This window comes from Salarias fasciatus, chromosome 4 (genome assembly GCF_902148845.1).
Source record: "Salarias fasciatus chromosome 4, fSalaFa1.1, whole genome shotgun sequence".
NCBI classification, from domain to species: domain Eukaryota; kingdom Metazoa; phylum Chordata; class Actinopteri; order Blenniiformes; family Blenniidae; genus Salarias; species Salarias fasciatus.
This window is the reverse complement of record NC_043748.1, coordinates 5,050,388-5,072,350: the sequence shown is the minus strand read 5'-3', so window position 1 is coordinate 5,072,350 and position 21,963 is coordinate 5,050,388. Positions and strand designations below refer to the sequence as shown.

At 42.5% G+C, this 21,963-nt stretch overlaps 4 protein-coding genes across 8 annotated transcripts; 1 reads left to right on the top strand and 3 right to left on the bottom strand.

Annotated features, from left to right (window-relative positions):
* Window positions 1–591: 591 nt before the first annotated feature.
* Window positions 592–1,456, bottom strand: aanat2 (arylalkylamine N-acetyltransferase 2). Its single transcript, XM_030088717.1, has 3 exons — window positions 1,283–1,456; window positions 979–1,133; window positions 592–897 (listed from the first exon to the last, which is right to left on the bottom strand). The coding sequence occupies exons 1-3, from the start codon at window positions 1,446–1,448 to the stop codon at window positions 592–594; spliced, it is 627 nt and encodes a 208-aa protein (XP_029944577.1). The 5' UTR covers window positions 1,449–1,456.
* A 3,710-nt stretch (window positions 1,457–5,166) lies between these two features.
* Window positions 5,167–11,673, bottom strand: mgrn1b (mahogunin, ring finger 1b). 3 transcript variants are annotated; one of them, XM_030088715.1, is made up of 17 exons: window positions 11,368–11,673; window positions 10,542–10,660; window positions 10,363–10,451; window positions 10,129–10,275; window positions 9,419–9,536; window positions 9,223–9,289; window positions 9,078–9,121; window positions 8,950–8,997; window positions 8,772–8,840; window positions 8,512–8,671; window positions 8,301–8,410; window positions 7,984–8,198; window positions 7,509–7,620; window positions 7,133–7,178; window positions 6,929–7,033; window positions 6,632–6,677; window positions 5,167–6,444 (listed from the first exon to the last, which is right to left on the bottom strand). In XM_030088715.1, the coding sequence occupies exons 1-16, from the start codon at window positions 11,453–11,455 to the stop codon at window positions 6,637–6,639; spliced, it is 1,578 nt and encodes a 525-aa protein (XP_029944575.1). In that variant the 5' UTR covers window positions 11,456–11,673; the 3' UTR covers window positions 5,167–6,444; window positions 6,632–6,636. The 3 variants fall into 3 exon arrangements, with proteins under 3 accessions (XP_029944575.1, XP_029944574.1, XP_029944576.1); XM_030088714.1 differs by lacking the exon at window positions 6,632–6,677; XM_030088716.1 differs by lacking the exon at window positions 5,167–6,444 and having other exon boundaries at window positions 6,614–6,677.
* Window positions 11,674–13,995: 2,322 nt separating this feature from the next.
* cdip1 (cell death-inducing p53 target 1) lies at window positions 13,996–19,321 on the top strand. Of its 3 annotated transcripts, none has more exons than XM_030090039.1 (5): window positions 13,996–14,096; window positions 16,404–16,543; window positions 16,679–16,825; window positions 16,974–17,250; window positions 19,001–19,321. In XM_030090039.1, the coding sequence occupies exons 2-5, from the start codon at window positions 16,468–16,470 to the stop codon at window positions 19,110–19,112; spliced, it is 612 nt and encodes a 203-aa protein (XP_029945899.1). In that variant the 5' UTR covers window positions 13,996–14,096; window positions 16,404–16,467; the 3' UTR covers window positions 19,113–19,321. The 3 variants fall into 3 exon arrangements, with proteins under 3 accessions (XP_029945899.1, XP_029945897.1, XP_029945898.1); XM_030090037.1 differs by having other exon boundaries at window positions 16,676–16,825; XM_030090038.1 differs by having other exon boundaries at window positions 16,676–16,828; window positions 16,977–17,250.
* Window positions 19,322–19,524: 203 nt separating this feature from the next.
* polr3k (polymerase (RNA) III (DNA directed) polypeptide K) lies at window positions 19,525–21,721 on the bottom strand. Its single transcript, XM_030090040.1, has 3 exons — window positions 21,482–21,721; window positions 21,299–21,386; window positions 19,525–20,977 (listed from the first exon to the last, which is right to left on the bottom strand). Exons 1-3 carry the CDS (start codon window positions 21,590–21,592, stop codon window positions 20,850–20,852), a joined length of 327 nt encoding a protein of 108 aa, XP_029945900.1. The 5' UTR covers window positions 21,593–21,721; the 3' UTR covers window positions 19,525–20,849.
* Window positions 21,722–21,963: the final 242 nt, after the last annotated feature.

Genomic DNA, 21,963 nt, shown 5'->3' with positions numbered 1-21,963 from the left:
ACACTGGACACATTTTAACAGTTTACAAAAATAGAACCGGATTTATAACGCAAACCAGGATCCGAACATGTTTGTTCTGGAAAATATCCACTTGATAGAAAATATCTCTCATTCAATAAAATGATGCAGAAGACAGTTAAAGCCCACAATGCTTATAAACCTTCACTTTCTTTTGTATCACACATATTTCCAAACGTTTTTTTTTTTCATCTTCATGATTTTAACTTAAGTTATAAAAAATAAAAAAAATAAAAATTTTTTTTAAATGTTTTCATCCAATTGGATGTTTTATGAATTAGAAATTAGATTTAAAGAACAAATGATTCTGAGCTTTTATGACTATAAAAGTTAAAATGAACTTTTTAAAGATGCACCTGCATGATTTATATCACCTGTGAAAAGTAACCAGATGAAAGTGTCGGTTGAATAATTTGCTCTTCTCTTGTCCCCCGCGGTCCTCACACACACACTCACACACACACACACACACCTCAGTCCTTGTTGAGAGGGTCACCGGCCCTTTCACCCGTCCGTCCGTCTGCTCTTGTGATTTCTATCTCGCCGTTCCTGACTCCGGGTGTTCCTGGTAGACTAGCAGCCGCTGTTCCGCCGTGCGTACGCCTGCCCGCTGAGCGTGCACTCCATCTCCTGGAACTGCATGTTGGACACCGAGATGGCGGACGGGCCCTTCTGCTTGAAGCCGGCCTTGAGGTAGAAGGGCAGCAGGAAGTCCTCGCAGATCAGCAGGGCCCGGCGCAGGCCCGGCACGCAGCGCAGGTACTGCAGGTAGCGCCACAGGAGGATGGAGCCCTTGCCTTGCTGGCGGCAGTGGCGGTGCACCGACAGGACGTGGATGTGCACGGCGTTGGCGCCGGGCACGTGCTGCGTCATGGCCTCCTGGAGGACGGGGTCAGGGTTTAAGTCGGATGCATTGTGGAGACGAGAGAGAGAGAGGGCGCCGTCACAGAGCTTCTTTACCTGGGAGAGTCTGTCTTTGTCCCAGCCGGAGCCGATGATGAACGCCACCAGCTGGCCCTCCTCAAACCAGCCCAGCGACAGCTCGGGGCACTGACCCAGGAAATTAAGCACCTCGTCCAGGGTGAGAGGACACTCTCCAGACACCGAGACAAATGCTGCGGGGCGAGCAGGCAGCGGGTCAGATTCATGGAAAGAATGATGATCTGATCTTAAGTGTTGCAGACTAAACTAAAAAAGCTGAAGGCTCATGATGTATTTTGGTTTTAGTTAAATCAGACATTAAGGGTGTGAAAAACACACGTACCTTCTCTCTCAATCTCGAACACACTGATGGCGTCTTGCGGCGTGAGATTCCTGAACTCGCTGGCGGGGAGTGTGTGTCTCCTCTGCTGCAGAGGACTGACCACCCTGACCGGCGTCTTCAGGAAGAAGGGCTTGAGGAAGGGCGAGCTGCTGACCTGCTGTGCCATGATGCTCCACGGATGCAAGAACAGGAGGATCTGCTTTCTCCCCTGGTTGTCGTTGCTCCTTCTCTCCTGTAGCGTATCGTTTACGGTGACGACAGAGCCTCTTAACAGAACTCCCCTTGTTCTCTGTCTCGCGGCTCTGACTGCAGTCTGGCTTAAGTGGGCTGGATGCTGACCTCTGTGGCGCTGCGTCTCGTGTCTCCTCCTCTTTTGTCTCTCAGTCGGATCTCATGCTGTGAAGTGGTCGTCCCAAAGTCGGAAAGCTGTCTGGGCACATGTCTCCCAAAGTCCCTAAATCCCCCCAACTTATAACGAACCTGATTCAGCTTGTCACTGTGCTGAATTAAATTTTCTAACCTTGATACATCTTTAACCTGTGTAACCTTTGAGTTTTTTTTTTTTTATGATAGAGACTCCTCTGATTCAATATTCTTGTAACTCTCTTACCGAGAAGTGATGGCAAATTAACGTTTGTTTTAATCTGGCACGTGTTTGTTGCCACATGTGTGTAGGATGAGCCAGACAAGGTGTGTGTGTGTGTGAGTATGAGTGTGTGTGGATGTGGTGAAGCACATGTTTTCACAGATCAAGGGCACGGGGGCTAATTCAGCTCCACTAAGTGCAGTGGGAGATTTGTGTGGACTGCTGTTAGGATAATTTCATGCCTTAAAGAGATTTAGCGCCGACTAATTAAATGAGATGGCTCTGGCTTTGACTGACCTGAAGTTAACTTACTGTCACTTTTCTTTACTTTCACTTGAAAAAAAAACAAACTTTGTTTTACATTAAAGACTATCCTCAAAGGTGAATAGTATAAATATCTAATATGTTGTATTTTAATTTCAATCCACTTCCCTTCAGTTGAACTAATCAACTTTGCGCCTTTCCCTTTCATTACAAGAAACACATAAAAACGCATAATCTTAGATTACAGCTTGGATTAAGATTAGGTCAACAGATCTTAATCTTATGGGTTTTAACCTGCCTGAGGATAGAGGAGAAAAACTGATGACGTGACCTCTGGTCATCTGATTACCAGTCCTTGACTTCCTGATGATCTACAGTGTGACGTGTGAACGTTGAAGGAGTAACACGTGCGTCAACTAATCTAAGACTAAAAATTGAGCAGCGTCTGGTTTGAGAAGGTAAGAAGCTTTGATGAACTCGATGTGGATGAAGTGGGTGATCTCTAGAAACTTCTAGTAATTAGAAAGTAACAATCGCAGTAGCAATAATGAAAACACAATGTTTTCATAAGCTTCATAACTCGTTGCCGACGTCTTCAGTTTTTGACTTTGCAGGTCTGAAGTAATGATCCAAATGTCCTCAGTCAGTCCTCCGTACCGCCACACAGACTGCTAAAAGTAATCTTCCAAAAAAATCCAAATCTCAATGACTATTACCGGTATTTCAAGTTTGACTTGAATTGGTTTATTTCACCCCACTGCTTCCCTTTGGCTTTAACCACCATGTTTGACGGGATGAATCTGTTATTTAAACCACATCAACTCCACCGCTGGCCTTCTACCAGTATGGAGCATCTCTGAATGTCAGATGTGAGAGAAAAGCTTAAGTCCAGCTGTCCAGAGATCAAATAAAACTGTGACTTGGAAGTGGGGAGGAGCACTCTGAAATATTTCATCGTGGCCTCGTAAACCAGACCGTTAACCTTTAGATTCTTAGAAGCTCATTTCTGCTTTTCAGAGATGTTTAATAATCTGCAGGACGTTGTGAACATATGTGCTTTGATTTACCACCGACCGTGCCTGTGTTCGGTTTAACGTCATCCACTGACCTTTTCCAGCTCAAGGTGTCGGCGATAAATCCCTGCGAGCGTGTGTGCACGCTTTCCCACTCATTTGGTGGTATATTATATTTTTACAAGCGAGCTTGAAGCTACAGTGTAACCGGATCCTCATTGAACTTCAGCCAGTCCGACACCTGTCGGCTCAGCTGAGCCTCAGTTCATCAAAGCTGCAGCAGATTGTCCCGTTTGATTTCTGTGAATTAAAACTTCTGCTGAATATAAAATAGTGTATCCTGAAGGGAATTGCAATAAAAAGTGGCATTAAGACAAGGCATGCCGAGCTCGCCTGTATCAAACGACGTGTTTGTTTTAAGAGCACATTAAACTTTACACTTAAAACACAGATCAGATATTACGATCAGCACCTGTTCTGCCGACGAGTAAAAATAATGTGATCTATAAAAAATATTGCAAATCATCACAGAACTCTGCTACTTTTTGACATTTAATCTCAACATCTAATGACTGTGAGGCAAACAAACAAAACAATGAAAACATACACTCCTAACCCTCCATATTAGATCCTGTTGTTTCTGAGATAATATGGGAGAGAAAGATAGAAAGTGGGAGACTAACCAGGAAATTCAAGCTTCATGTGTTGTTATTTGACCAGCAGAGAGCAGTGTTTGTCAAAGGGATCTAAAACATCTTCCTGAAGTAGCAATTATGAATATTTCAAAATGTAAACTGGAGGACTTCCAATGGAAATCTGTCACCACAACAAAAAAGACAAAAAAAAAAAAAAAAGTTCAAACAGCTGATAATGTTGACCTCTGGGTAGACGCAGGTCATCTTTCAGCAGTACGGTTGCAGGTTCAACCTCACGTCTGAGCAAGACACCGAACTCCAAATAGCTCCCAGTGGATGGATTGAATGCCCTGCATGGCAGCTGTCACAACTGGTGTGAGTGTGTGAATGCAATTAACAATGTAAAGTGCTTTGAGGCCTGCAAAAGCGCAATGTCAGTAAAATCTGTTTATCAGATTTGCAGTTTTAACTTGTTTTTCTTTAAGACCTTTTCTTTGGAATAGTCTGAATTCATCACCCTCAGATCACCCAACACATCCTTCCTCTTCTTCTATAACATTTATTTCAGTGGTTTAAACTGTCACTTCTGTCCATAGCCAGGGTCTTTATGAGTGAACTTTGCACTCTCTTTTGTGCCTGAGTGGCTTGATTTGTTTCCTGGAACTACCTATGTGTCTGCATATCTGTTTGTGTGTGTGTGTGTGTGTGTGTGTGTGTGTGTGTGTGTGTGTGTGTGTGTGTGTGTCTGTGTGTCTGTGTGCTCTTGCTTCTGTTTGAGCCTTGTGATGGATTTGTGACGTGTTCAGGGTTTATCCTGCCTCTCAGTCAGTGTCAGCTGAGCTCGGCTCCCTGTGATTCCCACTTGGATGAAGTGGCTTTAGAAGATGGATGGATGGATGATCAACCTTTTCGGTTGAAACGATAAAAACAAAAAAAATGTGGCAACTTAGAAAAGAAATCATAGTAGAAGTACTGAATCTTTGTTCTTTATTGTTATACACATGCTGCTATACACACGAGGAGAGACGGGTACTGATCTTACAGAGAGCCGAGAACCACCTACTATGGAGTTATCCTGGATACCAGGTCAATAGTGGTCAGAACAGGAAGGCACAGTGTTGAGTTGAAATGGCACAGAAGAGGAGGAGGAGGGGGGAAAAGGACGAAAAGAACCACGTTGCTTAAAAGCGGTGAGAGGTTTCCACCTCCACGTGTTCACATGCAAAATGCGAGCCCGGGTGTTAAAATGCAGAGTCTGCATCCATTGCATTGGATGAGTTCCTTAGGGGGAAAAAAACACACGTTACGAGAATCCACTTGAAACCTAAACACTAATATTGAATGCATAATTGATACATGGCCATAACAGAGTAAATAAATGAACTATTCAATAGAATATTGCTCAATAACAATAATAAGATACATTTCTTTCAATAACATGAAGATTTCTTTTTTTTTTTTTGCGATAGAAAAAGAGGCTCTGTACATTAGCATCAAAAATTCTGTCTGCGAGGGCTGAAACTTGATATTATATAGATGTTGTAGCATTTGTAAGAACACTAATGTCCGATGCAACAAGCAGGCAGCCATATTAATTCAAGGCACAAAGATCTATATGCATGGTGCTACACACACAGGGGCAATGTGAGTAAAGGCATCGCAGCCACACGGCCAACACCACCACCACCCCTTTGTTTTTGCAGCTACGTCACATAAGCAGACACTGGCATTGCCACAAGAAGACTGAACGCAGATCTGCCACATACACCACAAGCACGCTGCGCACTCTGCCAGGAAAGTCGGCATACGCGTGGATGGGCCGGCGACGCTCGCTGCAGGCTTTGACTAACGGTTTAGATGCTGCTCTTATCGCTGATCGGCTTTATATAATGTGAATTTTACCCCAGTCTAGCTCATTATCAGGACTTTTGTACTATCATATAATATGCAAGTGTAGAATTTCAGGATTCTAGCAGTTAACATACATAGATATCACATGATCTGACTGCTGAAAAATTAAACGAACTGTTTTCATATACATTTGTTATCAGGAATGGATTAGAAGGAGCAAACAAACAAACAAAAAATCACCTTAAAAATGACACAGGTACAGAATGACTGCGCTTTTGAAAATTTCTCTCAAAGTTATCCTACTGGAGAATAAGAAAAGAACTGGATTTATGAATACTTCTGTTATTTAGTGTTGGGAATTTGTTAAAGTAAGTGTGCTTCGAGGCACCACCATCACAGGTAGTGAGATTTCTCCAGAATTGACATGATGAGACCAGAACTCTGCCAAAGAGACCGAACTGAACACAAGACCAGAGTTAATTTAAAAAAAAAAAAAAAAAAACCCTTTTCAAAGCTGGGGAAGCAAATATCTTTTTCTTATTACTCAGTCTTTGAATACGATAGCAAAAAAGAAAAAACCTTTGTAGGAGTCAAATTTCATCTGTAATGTCGATAGAAGAGTCAATGAAAGAAGCAGAGTCCTCTGTCTTGGTTTCTGGAGGGGGTGAAGGTGGGGGGCGGGGGTGCAGGTGGATCAGAGTCAGGGGTTGAGGTGCTCGTCTTCCATGTGAAGGCTACTCGTGGGAGACAGGAGAGGCTGGCTGGAGCAGTTTGTGCTCTGACTCTTCAGGCTTTCTGTGGACTCGGATGAGCCTGGCGAGGAGCAACATGTAAAGAACCCATCAGAATTAAGCATTATGGCAAAAAAAAAAAAAAAAAAAAAAAACTGTGGCCTGCTAATAACTGTAAACTCACATTGTTTTAATACAGATTAACAGCGAATCCTGAGTGGGAGCAGCTCATGCATGAAGAAACAGAGCAGAGAGGAAAGCCTACATACCAGAGTTATTCGTCCATACCAATAGAGCAGGAATCGGGACCGAGAGCTGCCCGGTGTGATTGGGTTGAAGAGAGGAATCAGAAGAGGAGGATTAGGAAACAGACAGGAGCACAGGAGCACAGCGGTTAGGCGCAGAGTAAGGACACTCACAGCCTGAGTGTCATGGATTACAGAGGAGAGGAGCAAAGCGCCTGATTCAACACCAGCGTCTCAGAGAGAAACTCGATCATGGATAACATCACTGTATCCATTCTTATTTTGTCTGGAGTTGTTTTACCATATCTGATGGTTTCCCACCTGGAAGAGAGAGATCGCCCGGCGGGTCGCTCTCCGTTTTGGTCAAGCTGCTGTGTTCGCTGCTGCAGTCCTGCAGGATGTCCCCTCCAGCATGCAGCCTGTCCTCTGGAAAACAACAACAACAACAACATCATCATCAACGCTGCTCCACAAACTGTCTTCTCACTGCGTGCTAAAAGAAAAAGCAAAACAACAAACACTCACCATCATCAGGAGACAGAGATTCTGCCACGTCCTCAGTCGCTGTGGCCTGGAAAAACAAAATAAAAAGCAGGCCAGGGTTTTTTTTTCTGCAGTAATGTTTCCCTCAGGTGTACCGTGTTGGGGAATCACTTTATTAACAGAACCGTGTGTGTGTGTGTGTGTGTGTGTGAGATGGCAGAACTGCAGAGAATTGTAATGGAATGACCATTTACAGAGGGAATTGTCATCTAAATAAGGGAAATAAGTATTTGGTTTGCTCAATAACAACATATAGATTAGCTCTGATCTACATAAAAAATAAAATGTTATTATTTTCTTATGTGATATCTACAACAAATACAATGGCAGGTGACAAACAGTGAAACTGGAAGCTCACGTCTGTGGGGGCGGGGCTGCTGGACAGCAGCGTGTGCGGCTGAGCGTCCGACATCTCCGACAGCTTCTCTTCATCCTCCTCCTGGATGGGCGAGGACGGAGATCTGAGGGTGCTGGAGGGAACAAAAAGCCGTAAATGGGAATAATTGTGGGTAATTAATTCAATTCATATTAGCGAGTCACATTGACAAAGCTTCACACTAATTACAATGCTGTCTCCTACAGTGAATTATGCTGCAGTCTTTGGAGAAGCCTGCAGGCTTTTAACATGTGAAAAGCCCCACTTTTTGCAGATTAACTAATGGAGGGGAAAAAAAATAACACATCCTTGTACAAAATGGGATAATCTGTAAAGCTGATTACTGACCAAGTCCCTATAGGAAAAACGAGGAACTGATGTAAACAAGTCATTTACCGTCCTGTGTGAATCAGACTGTCTGCGGTGACGTTCGTACTCGGTGTTGTTGTGGGTTTACCTGTCGGGAGACTTGCTGACTTTGCCTTTCTGAAGACTCCCGTCGCTCAAATGCTCCGGAGAGCTCAGCTGTCTGTTGTCGCCGGCGAGACCCCCTGAAAAGTTGATTTCGTCGTAGAGCGGGGCTGATGGGATCGCCGGGGACACAGACCTGAGGCCGTTCAGAGCCTCCAGCAGTGAGATGGGCTCAAATCCTGGAGGGACCGAGTCGGTGCTCTGCACAGGAACAGACGACGGCAGAGAAACTCCATCAACGACTAAACTTTTTTTTTACTGCAAATCCTTAAACAAAATGCTGATGAGACTGATTACACCTACTGAGTGCTCATCATGGTCCATGGTCTGAGCCAGGACGGGACTGAAGGAGACGGGCGAAAGAGCTCCAGGCTTTTTCCTCACAGCTCTGATCTGCAGCAAGGCCCTGAAGGCTGGTGAGAGGGACCCCACGTCAAATAAACACAACAAAAACTGCTCAGTCAATATGTTTTGTCTGAATAGGCTCAATTGGAAACCATGTGAGGTTCCTTACGCAGCCTGCAGATGGGACAGTTGTTCGCCTGGTAACGCAGAGTGTCGGCGCACGAGTTGCACAGACACAAATGTCTGCAGGGCAGGATGAGTGTGTCGCGCAGGTCGGACAGGCACACGACACACTCGTTGCTGTTGTCACTGTTTTCATCATCGGAGGGCTAAAAGGAAAACAAAAAGAAACAACAAAGCAATAAGTCAAGGCAACGTTAATTTAACAGGACCAATTATTCCTATTTGAGGTCATTTTTCCGGTAAAACCTTGGTCTCTTGGTTGTTTTTGTTCTCAATCCCATAGATCTCCTGTAGGAGGTAGCTCACACGGTCCACCTGAAAGATACAAATACACCTGGTTAGAAACCATTTCATGTCCGCAAGTAAAATGAGCCAAGGTTGAAAAAATCAAAGGCGACAAAACATAGAACATCTGTAAACCTACAATTTGTTTCTGCTTCAGAGGCTTGACGGAGAAACTTCCATCAACGTGCTAAACGGGGATAAAAAAAGAGACACAGGTAAGCTAACGATTACAGATTGAGAGCGTTTAGTTTTTAGGTGACTGCCTACCCTCTCGAAGGCTGCTAAGAGCACATGAGCGTGTCCAAGGCAATCTTAAAAACAAATCAAAAAACAGCATTCAAAACAGATGGTAACCCCATATCCAACATATTTACATACAGTCTGATTAATGTTTAACAGCTCTGAGACCCACCGTCTCCTTCGTCAACCACAGCTTGGATCACCATTGGAAACACTCCTCGGTCGAGGTCAAAGTTCAGCTTTGAAGGAAAACAGATATTAAGTAATTACATCCAACGGTAAACACGGGATGCGCATAAGAGGAAAGAGCACTTTGTTTTGAGATGCGATCTGGTGGAAAAAGCACACCGAGTGCTGCAGATACTCACGTCTTCCTCTTTCCACTCGCTGAAGTCTATTTTGAAAGACGGCATAGAGAACTGTTGGCTCACACCTCGCTTGTAATGCACAGTTTCAGAGACCATGGATGGATCTTTGGGGCTGTACCTACAGACAGTATGTCAAGGAGAAGAATTACTGCACATCTGTTTGTAAAACAAACAAACAAACAAACATTGCACTGGAGGAAGTTCATTCTTAAATATATTCTGCTTTATTTGCAAAAACCAATCAACATTTACACATCAGTTAGTGGGCATTGTCACCTTTAATTAAATATTAAAGTCATTAGATTTCTGAGTAAAATGACAATAAAGGAACGTGATAGATGCAGTAAAAACAGCGGCTCTGATTGACTTTCTTTTTTCACTGAAAAAAAAATGTGTCACCCTCTTAGTTTCAGCATAAGATGGTAACTTCAGCACACACTATTACTTTCATCTGCATCCCTGTCTTATCTGCTGTATCCATGGTGACTGCCGGTTGCTAAGGCCCCACTGTATCTATTCTCGACTTTGCGTTCTAAGGCCTGGATCTGAGCACCTCTACAAAAAGGTATTAATGCCTCCATCTCAGCAGCATGAAAATAAACATATTCTGTCTGACACAGAAAAATAAATAATTGTCTTAGAAACAAACAGATGTACACAGATAACATTCTGACGATGTGAATGCAAATACAAAAGAGCCAATTTCTTACACAGCCATCCCATTAGAGAACTCTTCAAAAGCCTGGCAGTAGAGGGTGATCGCAACCCGAGCATCGGCATCAAAGGTAAACTCCACGCCGTACTGAACCTTTGGCTTTCCTCCCTCCTCCACTGGCGTGTCAGAGTCATCTTTATATCTGGAATCAGCATAATGACTATCAGATTGACCCTGTGCAAACACTTTAATATTAAAAAGGAACATTATGGAGGCTGGCTATCATTACCTGACCAAACGGAGGGAGTCCTTTCTAATGTTGACCAGGCTCCTCAAGGTTTTCACCGGCTCGTGGGGAGCAGGCGTCACATATGGAAACTGAAGGAGTAGCGGTGAATTGTATTAGAAAAGATACACAAAACTAAAGACAGGGCTAAAAAAATAAATAAAAACAACAACAGTCCCCACCTGCACTGGCCTATTTCCAAGAAAATTCAGGTCCATGTTTTCCCCAAAAAGGTATCCCTCAGGATGTGGCGTGTCAAATTTCTCCCCTCCCATGAAGAAGTGGCTGGCAAAATAATTCCCTGGAGACCAAAGGGGGGAAACAAGACAAATGAAAACACACCAGCATTATGGCACGAAGGAAATATTTGTGCTATTTCATAAAGCATGCAGCCCATTCATCACTATGACCTTAAAAAGCAGTCCACCAGTACTTTCATTAAACCAGGTTCATTTAGGGTTGGCTGTTGCTTAGATGGTAGAGTGGACATCTTTCAATTGGAGGATTGCAGGTTCTACTCTATCTGCCCCAGTCCACATGCCATAGTGTCCTTGAGCAAATCTCGAAAACCACCTTTCCCGTGGTAGACACAGACAATTACAGGACTAATTAAGAATTTTAATTATAATCTAATTATAGGGGGTATCCTAAATCTGGTGAATTGTCAGTTGATTAAAAAAACACGTGGCTTAATAGTTTATTTCAATATCAACAACCGATTTGCTGATACATAGTAATACATAGTAATTACCCAATTTACAAAAATATGTCAGCTCTCAAGAAAGACCGTGTTAGATACATAAAAACTGTAAATGTAATGTCGGATGGTCTTTGCAACACTGTATTTGGAAAAAAAAGACACTAAACGTTTACAAATGTTGCAGATGATGAACAGGAAACAACTCGATTAGCTGCTGAGGGCGCAGCGTCTGTTTGTCCCTGCCTCCATAAACAACCGCAATTATGATGATTAAGACGAATCTGGTATAACCGGAGACACGCACTTACCGGATTTGGGGGGAAATCGATATGCAGAGTTGGCCTGGATATCGATGTCCTCCACGCCAGCGATTCTCCGGCTCAGGATGGACCCCATCTTCCTCCTCCACCGGATCGTTAGCTCCGCGTAGCTAGCAGCTAGCGGCGCGTCAACAGCCCCGATAAGCACGGACTCCCGCCGCGACACACGCCAAAAGAAACGAAGCACCGACCGCGAACGCAAGCTGTGGCTAATTTAACATGGTACGGACTCGGGCGGTCGGTGGCGGCGCTGAGACGAAGGAAAGTGAAGCTGAGGTGAGCCTGTTGTTTTTGCCCGAGCAGAGCGAACGTAGCAGGGAGGACGCTGATTGGCTGTTTCCAGGCGCTGCCTGAGATCCAGGGCGCTCGATTTGTTTATGGGGACCGCCCGGAGATAAGCGGGGAGCTGATTACGTCTGGTCAGCGGACGAAGGGGTCACCACCGGGATGTCTGGGTGTCTCTTCTAACGCCACCACTGTTTATCGAAATCTAAATATTTATATTTATTAAACAAATGGCCACATTTGGTCATGTTTGCTTTTGACAATCGTATAAAAAGTATCTGACACGTAACAAGTGTGAAAGTTTACAAACAAAATACGCACTTGTTTCAAGGGGAGACAAAAGTGTTTCTGTCGCATCATTCAGTCGTAAGGCAATTCACCGTGAGTTCAAGGAAACTGCACTAAATACATTCAAACAAGGCAATTAGGAATCTTAATCTTAAACGCAGGGCTGACTGTCAAATTTGACAATGCTGGGAAATAGTCAAATGATAAGTGCACAGTGGCCTCCAGATGGCGCCACAAAATAGGAAAAAAATTACCTTCACCTTAATTGTATTACAACTACTTACCGTATTACTTTTTCCTTTTTTGATTCAAGTTTAAATCAGTGTCCAATTACTGTCACTATAAATCATAAAACTAAAATAAATGTTCCTGCTTTTAATGGTTAGTCAAAAATGCTATTTTCACCCCTTTATATAAATCACATTTTGAACCAGTTGCTTACTGTACAATGAGACAATCATGTTGTCTCAGGCATGGTGTCAGTCTTTACATCCAGTGTTAAAATATGCATTGTTATTATTAATTCTCCATAAAACATAAGGTTTCCAATGATGGAAAACTTCCTGGATCAAATCTATGCCAATATTCCAGATGCCTACAACAATATTCATTGTCAAGTGCGAAATCTATGTTTATGTGGAATATTGTGGACATTTAATAGTATTTTAAGCCTGGCTTAACAGAAGTGAGTGAGTCAGCAGTCCCCAGGTGTCCAGGAACTGAAATCTGCTTCACCTTGTTTGTTTCTGACTCTGGGGACAACTTTGTCCAGCAAGTGCGATTCAACCTGAATCAAAGTGAGCAACCAAAAATTCAAATCTTGAAAATTGCTTCTACCTTGTAAACTCCACATTGACATTGTATATTTGCTGTTGTGACTGTTTGTTTTAAAGTTTAAAAATTATATGATGGAACTGGTTTGTTTGGGTGGAGTAAAACCCAGTGGTTTTATTCAGTACAATTACTGCTCACATGCTGAAGTGCAAAAGGCTTTCAGTGTTCAAATTTGAGAAAAAAAATTCTCCTGTTGCAAATAAATTTCTTTTTTCACCATTACACAAGTGTAATTTTGTATTCAGTGTCTTGATGTTTGTGTTAATGAAACAGAAATTTAACATAAATGTACTTTACTTTATGGTTTTAAGTGGAGTAACTGGACAAAGAAATTAAAACAAAACATTATATGAAGTGTGAATTTATTGTACTGAACTTAAGAAACCAAGTGTAATCACTGTACAAAGCAATTACTAAGACAGATGATTTTAAGTTAAATCAACTTGTGTTCAACTTAAGTGTTTAAGTTAAATCCACAATTGTACTTTCTTTTTATGGCAACCGTTTCCTTACATTTTTTAAGGAGAGTCAACCAAAACAGGTCCTGCAGGACAACAGTACAAACTGCATGAAGTGAACAATCACTGTACCTGAACAGTACATATAAGGATGAGACATAGAAAGAATATTGAAAGAAGAATGGTAGAGGCTTTCAGTTTTTAAATACATTCAGTACACCTTTTTACTGTTTTAATCGCCTTTGAAAGTGAATAAAACACTGCTGTTTTCCTGAGAATCTGCAACAGTGACTGTAATACTCTGACATCAGGTTCAATGGATTTATCAGGACTGCTTTTGGCATACCGTCGTCAAATAGTCGAAACAACACATTATTATGTGTTGTTGTCATTGTGCTGTCTCTTATATACACAAATGTAAGCTTGCAATGCAAGCAATGAGAGAAAAAATAGCAACATATCAGGCAAAAGGGAGATATGAATCAGTAAAAAAAAAGTGTGTACCAAGAAAGTTAAAGAAGATGACTTTGCTGAATTAACAGACAAAATTAGAGCTGAATACGTATATCAGGTTGAAAAAAGTCGCCTAAGTTTACAATGGTAAAAAAAAAAAGTGTCCCTGAAGAATAAAAATTGTCAACCACTGCTTTATAGATGTTTATTTTCATTTGGAGGATGTCTGGACAGACAGCTTTCCCCAGCAGGCAGGACTTCAGATGACACGTCAGGCGACGCCGTGACGTCAGTTGACGTCCTGTGCGGGTCCTCGAGCCGGATGTTGACGCTCCTCCGGAGGGTCGGAGCTGCTAACGTCAAACAGCTGCTGCTGCTTCTGTTTTTCCCGTCAACCAGGTAAATTCACTGTCAGCAGACTGACAGTCACGTCGCTACACAGTTTTCTCCCTCTTTGTTGTTTTTCTTTCTGTATTTGTGCTTCTTTAACCTTTCTGGAAGCTTCGCTGCTCCGTTTCTGTGTCAAGTATGGCGACGCTAGCTGGCCAGCTAACAGCAGTTAGCCAGTAAACATGCCGTGTTTCCATCTGCACTGATGTTTGTTTCTCACAGACGTGTCGCTGTCTTTAAGCAGCCTCAGCAGCTGAACACAGACAGGCTCAGACACTGTCACGGCACAGACACTGTCTCCTGACAGAACCGACAGAAGAAAGCTGTGCGTGTTCCGCTGCTTAGCTACAGGAGCTACATTAATCGTGATCTCCCCGTTAGTTTCGTATAGAGCCAGTTACCAAGTTATTCCATATTGCCTCCTACAGACATCGGTTTAGGTTAGAGCCAGGGGAGGTTTCCAGTAGCTTTCATTACGTAACTAAGTTATTCATGGTTAGTTGTGCAAATGGCTTTGGTTGGGATTATCTGCTGTAGGATTAAAAGAAAACATCAGCTAGCTGGGTGGGTAAGAAACTCTAACTGAGTTACAAACAAAGCTTCACAGAAACACAGACAGTGCAAGACAATTCAGAATTTTGTATTGCAACTCACCGGATTGATACTTTTAACTGGAAGAAAAATCGTGTTTCAGTCAATTGACACCCTTGTAATTCTATACTGCTTTGCTTTTTATTTGTATTGTGAACTTCATCATTAATGACGCAATCAAGATCTGTTTAGAATAAATACAATTGAATTTTGTTTGTTCAATTCTTGATTTTGGTAGACATATGTACCAACAATTATCATTTTTTCTGATTAGTTTCACTTAGCATCTTAGAGCAAAGAGGTAGAACTATATAAAGGTATAATTTGAGATCAAGGTTCGGAGTTGTAGTGTGTAGTCTTCTGTGAAACTTTGTCACACCTAGACCCTTACAGAAAAAAAGTTGATATTTCAGGTTGTGGTAGGTAGTGGAAATAAATGTTTCTGATTATGACAAGTAATATTCTACTTATTCATCAGGCCTTTATGATGGTTTAAGAAGCTGAAATCAGTCATTAGTATATTTAATATTGTTAGATAATGTATCCTTGTAATACAAACAAGCAAATGTATTGTGAAAATAAGTCTGCAGATGTAGAGATTCCTTTCAGAGCTAGCATGAGATTTTTTTTGAGTTGCTGTCTATGCAACCACTCAGTTTTCATAAGTTTTAGGACAAACATAACTCTAACACCTGTGTGCTTTATTTTCCTCACTTTTCATACTTTGCTTTCATTTATGTGACCTACCTACCAGATGGAAAGTGCCTCAATATGTTTCCTGTCAAAAAACATGTATCTCACAAGTCCCTCCTTGCACCATAAAATGTGCTGTTAACCCTGTTTTCCGGTGTCTAGCGCTGGCCAAGGCTGTGTCATTATCGTTACGCAACAGTATATACCGTTACTTAAAAGTTGGTAAAGACGTGCTGACAACATCATCCAACCACTGGTTACATTATTGAACTGAAGAGAGAGCAATACTACTTGCCAAAACCTTATCTCTGGGTCAGGAGGACGAACACTCTCTCAACTAGAGAGCTTTTGCATTTTCTGCTTGAATTTCTGTCATCTTCAATAGTACATATTTTTATATTGCTGCTGTTGGTGTTTCCTCCTTCATGGAGCTGACAGCTGTTGGGTTCTCGTGTAGTGTGTGATTACTCTGATTGGCTTTGTTAGCTGCTTTGAATCCCGTTTCACAACTACGTATCATGAATCTCAAGGTGCCAGATCGAGTACAAGCCAATTAGACCTGGCACTGTCATTTATAGAGCTGTGTGTGACGTTTAAAGGTGGATGTATTGTGGTTTTACCAAATTTACAATGTTTAAATGACTGCAGGCTTTGAAAATGAAGACATCATAAATGTACTCCAATCAGTCGGTGGAATATAAAAATGTCAATCCAGATGTAAATGGGTCACATTATAAGTATGCAATGTTATTGAGTGGTGTTTATTTTTAATATTAGAAATAGTGACTCTTGAATAGTTCAGTTTGGTTTTGTTACTTTACCTGAGGACTGTTAAAATACACACCAGCATAAATGGGTAATGACACAAGTTTACTGTTAATAGTTTTTAGTCGTGGGATTTTCACATTGCTTCACAGTGTTGATGTGAAACTTAGTTGTGGGGAGGCTAATGTCAGCAGCCCTCTTTACTTCTCAGAGAAATTAGTGAATCAAAGCACTCAGTTTATGCTGTTTTAACCTAATTCCTCACAGCGTGAAGGTCAACCGTTAGCGCTCACCTCTCCGACCTACCTGTCAGTCCAGACGTCCAGCCAGCATGTCCAGTGATCCTCCCCCTCCGTACCCCGGAGGTCCCAGCGCCCCCCTCGTCGAGGAAAAGAATGGACAGCCTGGTAATAGAGCTGAACATGCACAACTGTCTCACGTGTTTCATAGATTGTGTTCAGTTGTTGGCAGTGTTCGTTTTATGGTTTTGGTTCTCCCGTGTCATTTTGTGTCTGTTTCTCTCTGCCGTCTTTTGCAAGTAGTCAGGACGGGTCCTCCACAGGGGCAGCCTTTGCCTCCAGAATACGGCCCTCCACCCTACGAGGCCACCCAGCCAGGCTTCTTACCCCCACACGTCCCTGGAGAAGGACCGATGCCCATGCCTATGCCCATGCCTCCACCCCCACAAGGTGCTGCACTATCTACACATCAAGAACACTGCTACATCGTGTGAAAGCATCCACCTTAAGCCCTTTGCTTTGTTAAGCCAGGATAAAATAATGTGTGACCAGGCTGGGCCCCTGCTTGAGTTTTAATATTGTCAATAATTGTGTGTAGGCTGGGCGTACCCACCTCCGCCCGGTCACTTCCCTCACCCGATGCCAGGACAGATGGGGCCGGGACCCGACCAGTTTGTCCACATGGGAGGACACACGGCGACCGTCCTGGCCCCGCCGGGAGCAGCCACCACTGTCACGGTGCTGCAGGGGGAAATGTTCCAGACCTCCCCGGTGCAGACCGTGTGTCCGCACTGTCAGCAGGCAATCATCACCCGCATCTCCCACGACGTCGGCCTCATGAACACACTCTTCTGCCTCTTCTGCTGCTTTGTCGGGTGAGTTGCTGCGAGTCAGATGTAGCACACACACACATACAGAAGGATTTAGGTGAAACAATAACCTTTTGTCACCGTGGCACAGTAACTGACTGTTACCAGCTCAGCTAAGGTATGCTTCTGTAACGTAAGGAGGGCTTTCAGGTCTGCCGTGTGGCGGGTTGTGGGTCGGGTGGGGCAGTGGGGGGTAGTTGTGAACACACACACACACACACACACACACACACACACACACACACACACACACACACACACACACACACACACACACACACACACACACACACACACACAAACTGGGGCTAGGGCTGAACGATATGGGGAAAATATTGACTTGCGACATTTCCCCTCAATATTGCGATTGCGATATAGAATGTGATTTTTAATTTTGTCTATTTTTTTAAACAATTATTTGTTTCAAAGTTGAAACATGTCTTTCCCATAGGTTAGTTCTATTTGTTAGAATTAAATGAAAAGATGTGTGACTTGTAACAAACTGAGCCTTTTTAGAACGCTCATTAAAAAATAGAACAAAATCTGTAGATTACAAATTTAAAAGTCACTAAAAAAAACAACTTAAGACACGTGAAATTAAGCACCTGTGAAAGGGCTTTGGCATGTTCCAGCACTCTAGTGACCGTTTTCTCTTTTGATCCCCATCTTGTTGGGCACTCTGTAATGAGATTATGCTCAGGGATGCTGAGCTCCCACTGCGCCTCAGTCAGGGCTGTCTTCTTTTTCCAACTGTGGGAAAAGTCTCCCACCAGCTTCCTGCACATCCTCTTGAGACTCTTGAAGAAGAACTGAACAATCGTTTCCACACATTTTATTTACTTGGTAGCAGCTAAACTGTATCACAAGTAGTTTCTGTACTCAAAAGACCAAGATTCCTTGCAGATAGAACATGCGCCGAACAGTATTTAATGCCCCTTTCCACCGGGATATCCCGATGCGTGTTTATATGACCAGAAATTCGGGTTCGAAACGGAGTAACCCAGGGGTAATATTCGGGTTATTAGCATATTTGGGTTTTTACATATGTTTACATGGCTGTGCGCAACCGGGTTATTGCAAATATTCCAGTTAAGAAAGGGTTACTGCCTGCATGTAAACATAACGTAGCCACTCAAACACACGCGCACACATACTCAGTGTCTCTCTCTTTCTCCCTCCCTTTCTCTCTCTCTCTCTCTCACACACACACACACACACACACACACTTGCGCACGCACGCATGGAGCACGGCATTCCTTGCAGAGGACGTGTCACTGCTCCACGTCTTCTTTTTTAAATCCGCTGTCATTGTGCAAAACTAGGCTCGGCGATTATGCTACTCCAGTCAGCGGCACCTTGTTAAACAAGCAGTCTGCATGGCGCCCCTCTGATGTCACGTGACTGTTTTATCGCGTACCTTGCAATGCGCAAATCACGTTTTGTAATATCGCGATATTATCGCAAATGCAGTGTATCGTTCAGCCCTAACTGGGGCTGTCTCAGAGTTACTCCGTTCAGATGTCATCTAATAGAATCCCCACCTGGATGTGGATCAATTGCTTCTCACACTTACAAGTTTGTATCTGAAAGTTTGTTCTAATCTGCTCAAACCACTTTCAGAGTATTTCTATGGTAACAAGGCAGTGGGTGTAACATGGCAGCATTTTTGAGGAGTATTTGGTATAAAAAAAAAAAGATTAATGTGGCTTTGTTCCAGGTGTTTGACTGTGACCGTGTCTCTGTTTGTGGCCGACAGGTGTGATTTGGGCTGCTGCTTGATTCCCTGTCTGATCGACGACCTCAAAGATGTGACACACACCTGCCCGTACTGCAAGGGCTACATCTACACATACAAGCGTGTATGCTAACCACCGACAGCAGTCTGCGACAGAGACATGTACACACACGCAAAACACACAGATGCTCACAGCTCCCTCTGCTGGTAGTGACAAGCTTCCCCCCCCTCCCCTTCCCATTTTTGCAATGTGTTGTTTCACCCTAATAAATTGTAAGTGCAGTTTTCTCATTAGTTCACAGAATAGTTACTGTATATAACTTTCAGCATACTTTTGATGTATAAACATGCATTTGAATTGTACAAATCTCTGACTTGACTGCAGAGGATGAAGGCTAAAAGCATTTCCTCGGCGGTGGACGAGGACTGATGCAAAAGAACAGACTTGTGATGTTGCGCATGTGAATGAAGAAATGATGTAGGGACAGCCTTGCTTAGAGAAAGCTGTGAAATTGTCACTTTATTTGACTTCATCTGTGAATTTTCATCCAGAAGATCTACTCAAATCATTCTGGGTTAGCATTCCTATTAAGTAACTTTTTTCTTTAATTTATCTTCAGAAGTTTTATCCATAACTTTTAACAGGTTTCTATTAAGAACTGTGAACATATTTCTCTTTTTTTGATAAATTGTTTTTAACTCACTTGATCATGACTTTTTATCATCAATTCTTGAATGTGAGAGAAATCTAATCAGTTTCATCATCTGGGTAAAATCCTGTATTTGCTCAACTTTACTTGTTAGATGAATCCTGAGTCCTCTGGGCCGGTCAGCAGTCACTGAGTGACTCTTGCTGTTACACATTTAGCGCCCTCTGTCCACAAACTTCTTAAAGTTGATAACATTTGCACTTTAATTTGAGATCCACATTCTGACCTTCTTATGCAGTTCAATTTTTAATTCGTCCGAGGAGAAATATTCCTGATCTCATGAGTGGAGGCAGTGTAGAGTTGGGCTTTCACTCAAACTCCTGACTACAGTAGGTGGCAGACGTGACTAAACCTTCACTGTTAAAGAAAACTGCATGACCTCTTTGTAAAATCTTGCCGTCATGCTGGCCTCGTGTTGAGTCTGATGCACCAACATGGTTTTTTTTTTCCCTGTTAAAAGTTAAAAAAAAAAAAGTATGACTGCCACAGCGTCGGCACCTTCATTCCATTATGTCCAGCCTCTAACGTGGCATTATAGCCCTTTAAGATGAATTGCATTACTGGGATGCATGTTAGACAAACATGTCTTTTGACTGATACTAGATAGCGAGCTCTGCTAGGAATAAGCTTCAACTAAACACTTCTCATGAAAATGACATAGTGATCCTCCCAAACTCGATACTAATAGCGAAAGAGACGTCATTCCAGCACAGCATGCTCGTGCCATCGAACACTTTAGCTCACCAGCTGCAGAGATCATCTGCATGAGCCACACATCGAAATGAGGCGAGCCAACATCACCGGCTACTTTATGTGCAGTTGATTTTTTTTTTTCTTCTCCTGGAGGCTTTCAGAAACGTACAAGAAATAAAACATTTTGGCATTGAAGGGTTGCATTGAAAATGTAATATGAAGTAATGTATGCAATTCTTGTGGATACTGCTGGTCTGCATCACTCTTAACTGTCTGTGATATGTATAACTGTAAGTCTAAATTTGTTTGTTGTATACAGGGACTATTTTATCAATAAAAATCATAAAGGAAACTCATTTTATTGTCATCTGAAGAGTGTTGCAGCATTTTCCAGCTGTTTTTCTTTTTCTTTCACACAGAAGCAGGAACAGGAAACGATCAGTTCTTTTAAAGTGCAAACAGAAGGGTCAGTCCCTCCATCGATGTCCACACTGGGCGTTGCAGCATTTGTAGAACGTGGTCATGGGCTCGTCTGCCGACCGGGTCTGGATCTGCATGAAATAGGCCCGAGGGTGCTCGCACTTGGGACAGGTTTCTGCACAGAGGGACAAAGATGACATGGGAGTCAGGGTGGTGGAATCACAACGTGGTCAGAAATATTCTGTCAATTGAAGGCAGCTATGAAAGATTTCAGTGGATTTAAAATCGAACAATACACTGTGGAAAAGATCAACTGATGAAAAACATCTAAGTTCAGAATAAAAAACAGTATGTTCCATTTGGTTTTGTGCGTCAAGGTGGAGGGACACTAAAGTAGAGCTGTGAAATTAATATGTAAAGACCCAAAACAGACAAAAAAAAAAACAAAAAAAAACTCATTCGACTCAGGATGTTTGGAGAGATCACCACCACTCACCAGGAGTTGAGTCTACGTTTTCCCACGCTGCAGCTCCTCCCAGAACATCATCCACCTCCTTTAATTTAGGATATTTTCTGTTGTTCACCTGCAGGGGAGCAGACAAGAAGCTCACAAAGGGGGTCTGACATAAAAAGTATCATATAGTGACCCCGAAGTGTCACACTCCTCACAATCACTCACCTTCCTCGTGATGTTGTGTACATATGGACAAGTGTTACAGGCGAATCTCATGCACTTCTGCCCCTCCTCGACGATTAAAACATTCCCACAGGTGGGACAAAAAAGAAGCATTCTGGCAAGAGATCAGTGAACCACCTGACTAGTGAAAAAACAAGTTACTTAGCTCAGATAAGTTCGGCCGATTTGCGACATTTGATGTAAACGTTTCATCACATTGTCTACCGGAAACACGGTCAGGGAACAGGCGTTACCGTTTTTACAGCTCGGTTGGAAACAACAGGAGGAAGCGGGTTTCCGACACTAAAAACTAAAATAAATAATCATAATAATGAAAAAAAAACGTTACTTTAAATGAAATGTATGATTTTAGTATTTTTAATGCTCATATTTTCATGATTTAAAATAATAAAATACTAAAATACTTGCATTCTAGCAACATTTATATTTGCGTAACCAAGTTAAAAACTCGCGAATAAAATAAA